At 39.5% G+C, this 14,836-nt stretch overlaps 1 protein-coding gene across 3 annotated transcripts in view; it reads right to left on the reverse strand.

Annotated features, from left to right (window-relative positions):
- LOC145666736 (uncharacterized) overlaps nt 1-14,836 on the reverse strand; it is a 101,166-nt gene that overhangs the window by 19,879 nt on the left and 66,451 nt on the right. For 2 of the 3 annotated variants that reach the window (XM_081734272.1, XM_081734270.1), the window contains 3 exons: nt 14,027-14,143; nt 8,793-8,942; nt 2,194-2,359 (listed from right to left, as the gene is read on the reverse strand). In XM_081734272.1, coding sequence (XP_081590398.1) covers nt 2,194-2,359; nt 8,793-8,942; nt 14,027-14,143 — 433 coding nt within the window. The remainder of the gene's footprint in view (nt 1-2,193; nt 2,360-8,792; nt 8,943-14,026; nt 14,144-14,836) is intronic. The other variant, XM_081734271.1, reaches the window with a different exon arrangement.

Raw genomic sequence — 14,836 nt, forward strand, 5'->3', positions numbered from 1 at the left:
ACCAGTTTTCCACTTCTACTGCGTAATAATGTTTGAATGGGGCCATAAATGCAATGTCCAACGGTTATAATTTATGAGTCGAATGACGAGGGAGGTAAACAATATTAACACCATGTTCTTGTCCTAAGTCTATCACATCTAAATTGCGGGTGTGCTTGAAATGTCCATCTAGAAGTAACATGACAAGTTTTGCAGGAGTGGGTTGAACAAAATCAATGAAATGGTTGAACCACTGTGTGAATATATGGGACTGGATCCAACCTGATGAGTGGCATGCACCTACAGCCCCAGCAGGAGCACCATCTAATAATTCTGGCTTCATTCGTTTTCGTGGGAACACTATCATTGGAGGTACGAATACGCCCGCTGCACTCATGCATGTCACAATTGTATGTACTGATCCTCGTTCTGCCAATGAAATTTTCGCTACGTCCTTCTTCCCTTTTACAGCAATAACCTTTGTATTTTGTGTTGGACAATGGCTATTCTGGTTTCATCTACGTTAAATATTCTCGATGCTTCAAACTGCACTTTCTCTAACTCAGGTTTCAAGAGTTGGAAAAAAGCATTAACCCTTTCCTTGGTAAAACCTTTCGCCCTAGCAAGGGATATATTTTGCGATTTTCGGAAACGCAATTGTCGATGACGTTTAAGAACATTTCTTAACCACTTTCTTCCCACCATTCCCTTATTTAGAGCAAAACGATGTTCTATATTATCTTTTATTGCCAGTTGAAACACTATTCTTCTGATATCTGCTGAGCGGAGACCAAAGAAACGTTCATCCATGACGGTACAATAATGCGATGCTTTTCTTCTAGGCCTAAATCTACTCCCAAAGTTGGCTTCCTTCCTAGTGACGTGCAGATTAATTGCTCATCAGTTTTGGTTTTGTGGTATACTTAGTTTCCTAACGTAGATCGTGGTACTTTGTATGCTTTTGCTGCCTTTAGAAATCCCATCTTCTTTTGCCGAAAGCATCTACTGCATTTTGCATCGCTTGGGGATCCCAGGCTTTCCTCTTTCTACTTGATGACATCTGAAAATATACCAAAACAACCTTTTATAACTGGTGCCTCAAATATCGGATACCCGATCTTCGGCAACCCCTCGCACAGCAACTAGAATGAATAATCCAATGCCATGCTTTATAAGTAAACCACGACAACACAAGTGTAAGGATAAAAGCTAGAGGCTCTAAGCTATATATTCAACAATGGATATCCAAGAAAAGAACATACTTGCACTCTACAAGCTTTCGCACACCGATATTCCCTATGAAATCCTGTTTTCACAGTGCACAGAAAGTACTCTGCCAATCACCCCTGTCGTCACAGCGCGCCACAATTCAAGTGGCACGCCAGGCTTTGTGTTATGATATAGTTACTGCGTCTGCCACATGAGGTCAGCACTTACTTTCTGAGGTAAGCGAGTATCCGATATTCCGCATGTATCGGACAATCGGCCACTTTACTCTAAAGATAACTGTAAACATAAAATATTTAACAAAACGTTGTTTTGTCGAGTATAAGGCTGCGAGTGGCGAGCGCTTGTTTGGCCAGCTCTCTCTCCTATTCGTTGTTGCCTTCGCCGGCGCCCATTAACTTCGGCGTCCGATGCAGTCACATCTTTCGCATTAGCCTGACATTGACCCCGAGTGATATGCAGAGGCAATTTTTGCAACGTTTTGTTACTAAAGACAAATTAAGTTGGCAAAATTTCATTAACGGAGCTCAGTATCTTCTAGGTGGTAATTAAAACTTGAAGACACCCCTCTTGTTCACTCATTGCATGAGGTATAGCGTCGTCTCCAAAAAGAAAGCTCAGAAGTGAAGAAAATAAATTTATTTGAACACTGTACTTTAAAAAAAAAAGCTAGTATAAAAATTGTCAATTCGATAATGAATAGAAAAGGAGTACATAATGGTGATAGAAAGATAAAACACTTTTCAAAAGGAAATTAAATCAATATACAAATAAAAGGTCTATTTTATATGCATATTTTTTCAATTAGTGTCTAATATCCTTTATAGGCTAGCACCATTTGCTAGTGTAATACCTCCAGCGCCTTGTGTTTTGCATTTATTCTATTCTCGTACGAACAATAGTGCTTTCTAAAATTTGGAGAAGGGATAGGTATTTGCAACTCAAGATTTGACGCATGCATATAAAAGTTAAGTCTACCTTACTTACATTGCAACACAGTGTGCTGCTGTAATAACCCAGTCATGACTTAAGAGTGTTGCTCCACACAATAGCTGGTTATCCAGGAGTAGAGCTGCCATCCAGGGAAACTGGTTAGGGACTACTTCTTGTCCTCCGATTATTTTATGCGTTTTGTCCTCCGTCTTCAGTGGTACTGTTTAAAAATTTAGAAACACAATTAAAAATGTGGTCTACGATGTGTGATTACCTTTTATTTAATCAAAATCTTAGTTGCTAATCAGGGCCGCAACTTGTGGGAAGCACGGGCCACTGTTCCCCCAAGGAAGCTCCCCTTCGTTAGAGTGGACCCACTTCAAGACAAAATTTTCTTACTTCATATACGAACATGGAATTATGAATGAAGCATCAAACAGGTTCACTTCATTACATAAACAAAATAGCACACAAAAGGTAAATAAAATAAAATGAGTCGTGGGCCCATTTCAGTAGAGCATGCCTACTATTAGGGGTCCTAGAAATAAGTTTATTCCTATGGCCTTGAGATTTGTCAATATTGTCCCCTTAATTAATTTGTCAAGTATGGAACAGGCCCAGGAGCGTGGGGGAGGACACAAGGCTCTGGGACCCACAAAGAGTAGGAGAAAGATGGAAAGAAGGGGACCTATTTCCGAATTTTGCGGAAGGGCCCCAAAACAATTCTAATGGGTCCAAATATTAATGCTTGCTCCCCCACCAGAAAAAATCTAAATTACGACGCTGTTGCTAATACGGTGAAATAATTATTAATAGAATCTCATGGTATCATATTTTATATCCATTGTGAAAGATTTTCTCTTAATCCATAGGTAGTGGTGTGCCCAGGGGAATCAGAATTACAAATTTCCCAAGATTAAGTAATAATATTGAACTAACTACGACACAAAGTTCGAAAACCAACAATTATTACTTCGTTAAACTACAAAATATTTGCCAAGGTCACCTATAACTCAAATACTCAAAACTAGGTGAATCATTGTTGTTTATGCTGCAGACGTCTATTTACCACGTCTATATGCAACAAGTTTTCGTATGAAATCTTTGGAAAATAAGCCACTTTTAAAACCGTTCTTGCCAAGGGGTCTGAAAAAAACAATCCCCACTACCGCGGAATCTTTTCGCTGTTTGTTGAGATTCATGGTATGGATCCAACCCTCACAGATGGTGAAGAAGAAGAGAAACTGAAACTCGGACATCATATATCAATATCCAAACACTTTCATATACTCAAGGATCAACTTATATGATCATAGACTTAACAAATTCAAAGGATACAATAAATACTTCACTCTCTGGAAGGGCCGTGGGCGCCCGTAGGGGAGGGCAGTGTGGGGCCCGGGGCCCCCTCTGGCTCACAAAAATGTAGTAAATTTCTTACGATTATCTTAATACAAATAAAAAAATACCAAACAGGGAGATGAGCCCCTCCCTAGAAAATTTTCTTCGGGCGCCCATGGGAAGGGCTATCTTATATAAAAAGCGACACAGAGTTCAACTGTCTCGCACGTGTAAACCACTCCCAATCAGGCACAAAAAATGACAGCAACACAACAACCATACAACAGCATCAATGGGAACAAAGCAGAGGCTTTCGCCTCATACCTACAAGGACTTTTTATTCCTACTCAAGCTCAAATTTCTCCATGGTCTCACCCGATAGACAAAATTAACTTCGAACCTGTCACCTCCAATCAAATGAAAACCACACCGTACCTCTACAGCACAAACTTACCACCGTTACAATATCACTCAAGCAGTCTATCACAAAAGTCTACACCTGTGATTGATCAAGTCACATATCGTAATATCCAGAGGCTCCGTATTCACTCTTGAAAAGTTATATCGTAATCTTTCTTCTTAATATTGCATAATGAATACATACCAGCAGAATGGAAAACTTCAAAAACTGTGTTGCCTAAACCGCACAGATCAGCGCACGTAGTAAGTTCATATCGACCAATCAAACTTACTCCAGTTTTCTGTAAGATTCTAGAACCCCTACTGGTTCTTCGCTTACACTCTTATTATGTCAAAATGGAACATTATATTCATACACTAAGCCAGTTTTCGTCTCAGCTATTGTATCTATGATCAATTACTGCGACTAACCAATCTTATAGCTAATGAATATAACACCAAATTTCCATCCTGTTGAACCTGGAGAAAATATTGGTACATTTTGGCACACTGCTATTATCGATAAACTCATTCAGTTGAAACTACCACTAGCCTATATCAGATTCATCTACAACTACTTATGAAAAACCCTCGCTTATCCCATACTCCAAGACTAATAAAGCAAATGTATGGACTATGACGTCGTATGAATGTGAGGCATGGACTCGAAATGAATGAAATCTTTCATTCCATGATTATTCCGTGCATGCTAAAGAAGACCGAGGTGACGAGAATGAAAGAAGAAAGTGGGTGAAAACTTAAGAGCCCCGAGAAAACCCAAACACACCATATTTGTCCACGACAAAGCTCACTTGCCGCGATCCGGAGTCGAACCAGGAACCCCACACACCAGAGACGAGCGCTCTATCACTGAGCCCCGTGGTTTGACTCGAGGTGGACTCTAGAAACACTCGACTCGAGGAGAAAAGGAAACACTTTTCTTTACACTGGACTCTAGGAGATTGTCAGCCTAGAGACCTGCACGGGCCGGGCTTGGGCCGGCCGACACTGATTTCTCTTTAGATTGGATTGGGCTGGGGCCGAATAATTGCAATTCTTTAATAATTACTGACTTTCGTTAAACGATAATTAGAATAAAGGCAAACGTTGAAGAAGTGTGCCCGCGAAAAATGTTGCAAAATGAAACTTTTTAAAATTTATCGGGCCCGGGCCGGACTTGGCACAAGAATTAAAAAAAAATCGGGCCGAAAATCTCCAAAACTTTTCGGGCCCGGGCTGGGCCAGGTCTAGGTACATTCGGGTTGGATTGAGCTCGGGCCGAAAAATTCGGCCCGTGCTGGTCTCTATGGTAGCCTTCGGAACGTAATGCTATATATGAATGTTGAAAATTAGGTTGGTGAATAAAATATCAAATAAAACAGTATTGTAAAGACAAGAAAAAGGGAGTATACTGAAGTATATGAAAAAATGAGACAGACAGACAGAGAGAGAGAGAGAGAGAGAGAGATGATAGTTGGACATATGAAACTTGGAAAAATTACACTATTAGCTATGAAGGGAATAGCAGAAGAAAAATACCTAGAAAAGGCCACGATGAAATATCCAGACCAAATAACAGAAGATACAGGGAAGAAAATTGAAAAAAAAATAAATAAATGTCTTGCTTAAGATAGGAAAGATAAACGCGTGCGTAGTCCTGGCCCCCCCACCATCACGCAGTTCTTCGAAAACAATTTCAATCGTTTGTACTTGGTTTGCTCCCATTTGCTCCGCAGTAGCTCCGTTTGCTCCCTTACCGTTCCCGAGAAAATGGAACCTTAAAGTGGGGGGCCAGAACAACGTCGTCCCAGCCCCCCCACCCAACTAAAAATAATCGCTGAGGGAAACGGATGGTGGCATTCGTTTGTACTTCGTTCGCTCCCATTTGCTCCGCAGTTTCTGCGTTTGCTTCTTTACCGTTTTCGAAAAAAATGAAATTTAAAGTGGGGGGGGGCCAGAACAACATGGTCCCAGCCCCCCACCCAATAGCAGAGAGGAACGGATAGTGACATTCGTTTGTACTTCGTTTGCTCCCATTTGCTCCGCAGTAGCTCCGTTTGCTCCCTTACCGTTCCCGAGAAAATAGGAATTTAAACTGAGGGGCCAGAAAAAGGTGGTCCCGGACCCTCGAATTAAAAACAGTCACAGAGAGGAACAGATGGTCGCATTCATTTGTACTTCGTTTGCTCCCATTTGCTCCGCAGTAGCTCCGTTTGCTCCCTTACCTTTCCCGAGAAAATGGAAATTTAAAGTGATGGGGCCGGAACAACGTTGTCCCAGCCCCCCCACCCAACTAAAAATAATCGCTGAGGGGAACGGATGGTGGCATTCGTTTGTACTTCGTTTGCTCCCATTTGCTCCGCAGTTTTTGCGTTTGCTTCCTTACCGTTCCCGAGATAATTGAAATTTAAACTGAGAAGCCAGAAAAAGATGGTCCTAGACCCTCGAATTAAAAACAGTCACAGAGAGGAAAGGATGGCATTCGCTTCTACTTCATTTGCTCCCATTTGCTCCGCAGTTTCTCAATTTACTCCCCTGCCGTTCCCGAGAAAATGGAACATTAAACTGGTGGTCCAGGAAAACATAGTCCCAGCACCTCGAATTGAAAATAATTTCAATGAGAAACGGATGGCGGCATTCGTTTGTTCTTGGTTTGCTTCGCAGTAGCTACGTTTACGCCCTTACCATTCCCGAGGAAATGGAACTTTAAAGAGGAAACTAGAACAAAATTGTCTCAGCATCCCACTCAAATAAACACAGTAACATAGGGGAGCGGATGGTGGAATATTTTGTACTTCGTTAACTTCGATTTGCTTCGTAGTTTCTTGGGTTGCTCTCCTAGCGTTCTCGAGTAAACAGAACTTACACACCTGATTTCAGCCACCCTGCCAACTTACATAATCGCAGAGGGGAGCGGATGTTGGCTATATCTCGTTTGTTCATATTTGCTCCACAATTGCTCTGAGTACTCGTCTACTCCGATTGATGTTAAGAAAGAGAAATTTTGAAGCGGCTGGTGTGGAAATGTGATCCCAGTTCTCAACCCCCTAAAAATCAGGGAACAGTAGGGAAGAAAGTGAAACAATTCCAGAGCTCGCGGCAAATCACGCAAAAAATTTTTACTACATTTTTTAGGAGGTTGAGAGCTGGGATCACATTTCCACACCAACCGCTTCAAAATTTCTCTTTGTTAACAACAATCGGAGTATACGAATACTCAGAGCAATTGTGGAGCAAATATCAAAAAACGAGATATAGCCAACATCCACTCCCCTCTGCGATTATATACGTCGGGACGGTGGCTGAGATCACGTATTTAAGTTCTGCTTACTCGAGAACGTTAGGGAAGCAACCCAAGCAACTGTGAAGCAAATCGAAGCTAAAGAAGTACAAAATAATGCCACGATCCGCTCCCCTATGTTATTATGTTTATTTGAGTGGGATGCTGGGAGAATTTTGTTCTAGTCTCCACTTTAAAGTTCCATTTCCTCGGGAATGGTGAGTAAACGTAGCTACCGCGAAGCAAACCAAGTACAAACCAATCCCGCCATCCATTCCTCATTGAAATTATTTTCAATTCGAGGTGCTGGGACTACGCTTTCCTGGACCACCAGTTTAATGTTCCATTTTCTCGGGAACGGCAAGGGAGCAAATTGAGAAAATGCGAAGAAAATTGACGCAAATGAAGTAGAAGCGAATGCCACTATCCGTTCCTCTCTACCATTGCGTGGGGGGCTAGGACCATGTTGTTCTGACTCTCCCAGTCTAAAATTCTATTTTTTAGCGAACGCCAGGGGAGCAACCGGACAAATTGCGGAGCAAATGAGAGCAAAGGAAGTATAAACGATTGGGACCATCTGTTTTTCTCCGTGATTTTTTTTTTAATTCGAGGGGCTGGGATCACTTTTTTCTGGCCCCTCGAAGTTCCCGGCTCCTTTTTTCTGGCCCCTCACAGTTTAAAGTTCCATTTTCTTGGGAACGGTAAGGATGCAAACTTAGGAACTGCGGAGCAAATGGGAGCAAATGAAGTACAAGCGAATGCCACAATCCGTTGCTATCTGCTATTGATTGGGGGGCTGGGACCATGTTATTTTGGCCCCTACTTTAAATTTCTATTTTCTCGGGAACGGTAAGGGAACAAATGGGAGAAAGCGAAGTACAAACGAATGTTACTATCCGTTCCTCTCTGCTATTGGGTGGGCGGGCTGGGACCATGTTGTTCTGGCCCCCACTTTGAATTTCAATTTTTTTCGGGAACGGTAAGGGAGCAAAGGGAGCTACTGCGGAGCAAATGGGAGCAAACAAAGTACAAACGAATGCCACCATCCGCTCCCCTCAGCGATTATTTTTAGTTTTGTGGGGGGCTGGGACGACGTTGTTCTGGCCCCCCCACTTTAAGGTTCCATTTTCTCAGGAGCGGTATGGGAGCAAACGGAGCTACTGAGGAGCAAATGGGAGCAAAAGAAGTACAAACGAATGTCATCATCCGTTCCTCTCTGCTATTGGGTGGGGGGGGGGCTGGGACCATGTTGTTCTGGCCCCCCCACTTTAAATTTCAATTTTCTCGGGAACGGTATGGGAGCAAACGCAGCTACTGCGGAGCAAATGGGAGCAAACCAAGTACAAACGATTGAAATTGTTTTCGAAGAATTGTGTGATGGTGGGGGGCAGGACTACGCACGCAAGATAAACTCATGCGTGTATTAAAAGCAGAAATCTTGCAGTAGCGGTGGTCGGAGCCGAAGTACTGTCTAAACTAGAAACCAATTGGCTGATCATATCTCATCCTGAATTGTTACTGCAGCAAGTTTTCTATTATGGGCCAGAGTCTTGATTTTTGGGGAGAGGAGAGTTATTTTTTAAATTTCAGAACTAAATTATTTTATTATCAGTAATTAAGTGAAACTACTTACTTTGATTTTTGTTTGATGGGACAACAGAATGCCTCAATGGCGTATAAGATGAAATGGTTCTATTTGTGTTGCTATTATTTCGAAACACTTGTATTGTTTCGTTGCTTGAGCGTCCTTCTCTGCCATTCCTAAAACCACAGGCGTCTTCTGCTGTAATGGGAGAGAATATTAGTAAATACTTCTTTGGAAGAGAGTGAAAAATTTTAAATTGGAGGAATTTCATCTTCCCTTGATCAATTTTAACTCAAACAATAGGAATAATAATTGTTAAGCCCTAAGAGCAACGCATTTCATGTTTCATAAAGGTTAATATTTTGCATGAAAATGCCAAAATAGAACAAAATTAGGAAAGTCATTATAGAAAACATATGAGTTGCTACCCAAACTTTCCGAGAATTTTCTCGTAAAGAAAGGAAACTTCCAATAGATCCTAATTTCTTCCACCTGTTGCGCTAACCGGACACACGAGTGGCATACTCGGTACTCATCCACCACTTGTTATCATATAGGGTCTATGACGCGCAGGCTGATTACTCGGTGCTAAAACACCACTTGTTATGGTATCAGATACGTGGTGCCAGGGCAAAATGTCCGGGCCCGAACCACTACTTGTTAGAGTATAAGGGCACATAGGTCATAATCCGGCATCCAGAATGGAGAGAATTAGCTGGGTAGAACGAAACGCGAATAAGAGAGAATGTTAGAAATGGTGGGGAAAAAAAAAGAGATTATTAAGAAGAGCAAGAGAAACTGGTTGGGACACTAAGAAGGAACTGTATGATGAGGGTGTGTTAGATGGTATGGTACCAGGAAAGAGAGAAAGGGGGCCAAGAAGGGCGCCTAATTAATGGACGACATTAAAACAAAAAAATGGCACGTGAAGACGATGAGGTTGGCTGAAGACCGTGGAGCATGAAAAGTTCTCAGTTTCGGCAAGAGACCTGCAAATAATGGAAGAATACCTACGATTATGAGTTTAATTTTATTACAAGAAATTCAGACAATAAGAAATACAGATAACTGATTGAGAAAGTGAGTTATACATTATTATATTCTATTTTTAGTTGCAAAAGAAGTCTATTCTTTAATTATGTTTAAAGCCTCACATTACGGGAAATCGGTGAACAACAGTTGTCCACACTGCATGTTCAAACTACTGGTAGCCACAAAAACCGGTTTTTCTGTTTTAGGAAAACCGAAACCGGTTTCTGAAAATTTTCAGAAACCGATTTTTCACCGAAACCGGTTTTCACCAAAATTCTGTTTTGTTTTCACCGAAACTGGTTTCGGATTTCTTCAAAACCGGTTCAGTTTTTACCGGATCCGGTTTCGGTTTTCTTCAAAACAGGTTCTTTTTTTCCAAAATTGGTTCTATTCCTGACCAGAATAGTGTTTCGTCGTTTTCCGGAAACCGATTCCATCTCCACAGAAATAGTTTTATGTGTTTTCCAAAGATTTTCACCGAAACCAGTTTTGGAGAAAACCGAAACCGGTTCCGGCGAACACCGAACCCGAAACCGGTTTCTGTGAAAAAACGAACCAGTTTTTGAAGAAAACCGAAACCACTTTCGGTGGAAAAAACCGAACCGGTTTGTAGAAAACGAAAGTGTCGGTTTTTCGGATTTCGGTTTTTCTAGAAACCGGTTTCCGGTTTTCATAAAAACCGGTTTTCCCCATCCCTAGTTCAAACCCTGTTTTGAGCGTCGGGATACTGCAGCTTGTCCGCTCCGCTCCTCTTCTGTATTACACACATACAGTAGTATCCCATCTCGTGTGCAGCCCTGTGTAATGCGTATAAGCAAGTTGAGAATGCGGTGTAATATTTAGAGAAAACTTCTGGTGAATAACATGTTACAGGAAAGAAGAAAGAAGAAAATATAATAAAGAAATCCCACGATAATATAACGAAACAAGATAATATAACATTCTAAATATTACTATATATATTAGGGAACAATAAAGAAATCAAAATATTTGATGGTTCATGTAATTTTGTGAACTGCATAAGGCAATGCCACTGCCTTAATGTAATCCCTTGGCGGCATATTTTGTGAATGTCAACTTTAACTTTTCCTAGAAGTAAGTATGCTTCATTCTTTCTTTTCTTGCTAACAGTAATTTTAGCTAGCCATTTTACTATATTCACAGTGTCTCTTTTTGACAGAAACTTTTTGTAAATCAGTCACTAGTATGCGACATTCAAGTAAGTTTCCTTCTTCAATATGAAACACAGAACTGCATCATGATCAACATTAATGGAGTCTCGACTGCAATAAAACAGTTCTCTTCTGAAACCTCTACACACTTCATAAAGAACACTGCTTGTGTCAACCTGTAAAGAAATATCGTCAGGATACGCAGAAGACCAATGCTATAGCACATGCGCAATTTATTCTCTCATCACATGACAGACGCCGGCCAAGTACTGTGCATACGCTCTTCTATTCAAAGGCGGGTGCAATGTTCCTTCCAGACATGTTTCTTGGAGGAGCATTCCACCCCGGGGCTCTGAGGGTGCCTCCCCGGAGGAGACCAAAATAATACGTCTATAATATAATAATATATAGAATAGTACCAGTAGTGCCCCTTCAAATACTAAGTGTGCCCCTGGAACATTTTTTTCTGAAAGAAACACTGATCGGATGACCTGCATAGTTTGGTGGATATAACCAGGGATGTAATGGGGCGTATACAGGAGTATACGGCGTATATCCACCTAAAATTTTTGTAGTCCAGCGTATACTCACCTTAAATTTACGAAAAAATGAGCGTATATTGCGGTGCGTATACGCCAAGTAGTCTTCCGTATACGCTATACTTTTGAAAACGATTGAGGGTATACTTACCAAAAATTCTAGCATTACGCCACTGGATAAAACAGCAGCGGTTCGTGGTCTCTAGAAGCACCGGTTGCAATGTTGCAATCACTTCCCCCAGCATTCTTGCATCTTATTCCCCCAAAAAATATTCAGAAAATATGAAGAAGAAAGTCCTTTTAAGCTTTATTTGTATATTTATTGATTAAAGTGTATTTTCTAATATTGATTTAATATATAAGCTATTTCCTTTTTCTTTCAAACAACCACTATCGATGTACGTTTATACACTATTTATATACAAAACTTCTACACTCATGTTATTGAACAAGAGATAAATCGAACATATAGCCTGTGCTGTAGGTCTAAGTCATGAATGATATCGTTAACCCAAAAAGACGAAACAAGCAAGAAAATTGCATATATTCATGCACGCAGTTTAACAAAATTATTTAATTAAGTAGGCCTAAACTATGCATTATTTTAAAATGTTAGGTCTTTTTTCGTTCTTTTCGAGCTTCAAATTTTTCTGACTTCAGTGAAATCTGAAATGCTACTCGCCAAGTTTTTCTGAATAAAAAGCATCCTTATTGCGAATATTTTCAGCTTTGTTTTCTTTAGGGTACAGAAACACCTCTCTCCTCCTATAATATGCATTTTGTTAGCATTTCTTTGTATGAATATAAGAGACAAAAAATCCATTTTCAGCAACCACTTATTTCTGTCTGCTGTTCTACTATAAAAAAGCATGAAATCTAAGATTTTTCCTCCGAATATTATTATTATTATTATTATTATTATTACTATTACTATTATTATTATTATTATTATTATTAATAATAATAATAATAATAATAATAATAATAATAATAATAATAATAATAATAATAATAATAATAATAATAATATAACATTCCAGCAATTTAGACTAAAGAAGACAGATGAGTATTGAAAGTGAATGATTTGAGATTAACTTTTTATGCTCTCCGCTGGAAATCGAACATGGAATCATGTGCACGAAAGATACAAAGGTAGATCAGTGGTAAGACATTTTCTTCTTCGTGACTCGATCACCTCCCCCCAGAATAGGATAGTTTTTATTTTAAAAATAAAACCTATCTCAAGAATTTTCACCTTTGTATTATAAATGTGAAATAAAACCTATTGACTTCGAACGACTCCCTCCCCCCCCAAACATTCAGCCTGGATCCGCCATAGACGCGTATTTGTTATTTGCGAGCTTGTGTTTTGTGATTAACTTCTTTCTTCCAAGCGTCTGTATCTTAGTCATCCTATCAATTGAGTCAAGCGCTGCCAAGCGGAGGAATTCGTAACTATTACAGAAGCTGACTATATACCAGTTCCAGAGTGAGTCGCAACTGGAAGAGAACTATGCGGGAAGATAGGAGCGACGCAGGAATAAATCCACTTCCTCATGTTAAGAGATAGGAGCTCGCTGCCATATGCTCAATATTACTGCTTCCAGTGGCAACGGTCGGTGCAACTGGAAATGTAAATCTCTCTCTTTCTTTCAGTTTTTTAATTGATTTTTTTTAGAAATGCATCAGTACTGTTTTGCGCTCAAGAGCAAAGGTTTATCTTTTACTGATACACTACTTTCATACTTAAAAATATCTTTAGTATTAAAAAAAATATCCGGTTGCGCAACTATGCAACATATAGTACCAGCCGCCGCTGGGATATAAGTAACTTTATTAGGCTCAATAAAAAATCTTAGATTATTACTTTAATAAATTAAAAACAAAATACTAAGAGATAACTACAATTTTGCTATTTTCTTTTTTAATTATAAAAATTTGCAATTTTGTAACATTATGGGATTACGTAATATTATTTATAAAAATAATAAATTAATTAAATTTAAAAAATGAACATTATTATTAGTTTCTTTTCTGTGCTGGGTACGATCATTTTACGCTTTGACTTATTTTGCAGATTTAAGGAGCGTTAGAGGTTAAGTTCTACTTTCAGGGATGGAAACTCTTCTCATTTCCTTGAGATCAAAGAAATACGAGTGTACTTAACCAAAAGTTAAAAACTTCATATTTTTTCTCCAATTTGCCATTGGTTGAGAAAAATATTCTACCTAGGTATTCGTATTTGTGAACTTAAAATTTCAGTTTTCGTAGCTACATTATTTCCAACAAGTATTTTTTGTTAATGCATGTTTTGTTATTATAAATTACATTTATAATAAAATAATGTCATATATTCAATATCAGAAGTGCGTTTTACGTTAGCTTATGAGATGGGTCTATGCTTACAATGCAAGTTCTGTAGCATTTCTCTTAAAATCAAATTTTAAACATTCAGCTTAAATATTTAATTTTAAATGAGCTATATCAAATTCTTGTGAGCAATTATTTAAAATATATATATATTTGAATGAAGACTCACCTGGAAGTTTAGTTTCGAAACATCTCAATTGAGTAGCTTTGATATTCCAAAGAGTTCGACTGCTCTGTGTTGTAACAACAATTTGTACGGTGGATCCTTGTGCAACCGGAATGACGACTGTGAAAACAAAATATATACACACATTAAGTTATACTGTAATTACGTTAGATTTTTCAAAATCGAAACGTTTCTGTAGTTATTAAGCTATAATACAGTTTTATGCACTGGTGTACGCAAAATTTCATTAAGAGGGTTTAAACTCCGAAGTTCCTAGTATGGTGTCTGTATATACAGGGGATGGACAAAAATATGGAAACACCTGGTACAAAAGAGGTAGCCATTTCAAACACGCTTTGTATCTGAATGGTAGGTGTCGCTGTGGTCATCGACAGGCACATCCTGTGAGGTTTACAACCTAGCCAATCGAATAGATGGGCCAGTTACAGTTCAGCGACCAGTCCGTGCTGGTTATCATGAATCATGTCTGAGTTGACAAAGCTTTAAAAAGGACAAATTGTGGGTACGCGTACGGTGGAAGCTCCCGTGACGAAAGTAGCGGAATGTTTGATGTATCAAGAGGGACAGTCTCGAAGATCACGACTACCAACAAGTGTTTCGGAAAAAGCACATCAACGAGGCACCAGCGTGGACGCAAGTGTGTGTTGCGTTACAGAGACAGATGCACATTGGGTAGGATTGTGATCAAGCAGAAGATCACAACGACGCCAAAAATCACAGCTAAGCTGATTACAGTGCTTACAAACCCTGTTAGAGTCAAAATAGTCAGAAGAGTACTCCTCAAGTAGGGTA

This window comes from Thermobia domestica, chromosome 12 (genome assembly GCF_964235325.1).
Source record: "Thermobia domestica chromosome 12, izTheDome1.hap1.1, whole genome shotgun sequence".
NCBI classification, from domain to species: Eukaryota; Metazoa; Arthropoda; class Insecta; order Zygentoma; family Lepismatidae; genus Thermobia; species Thermobia domestica.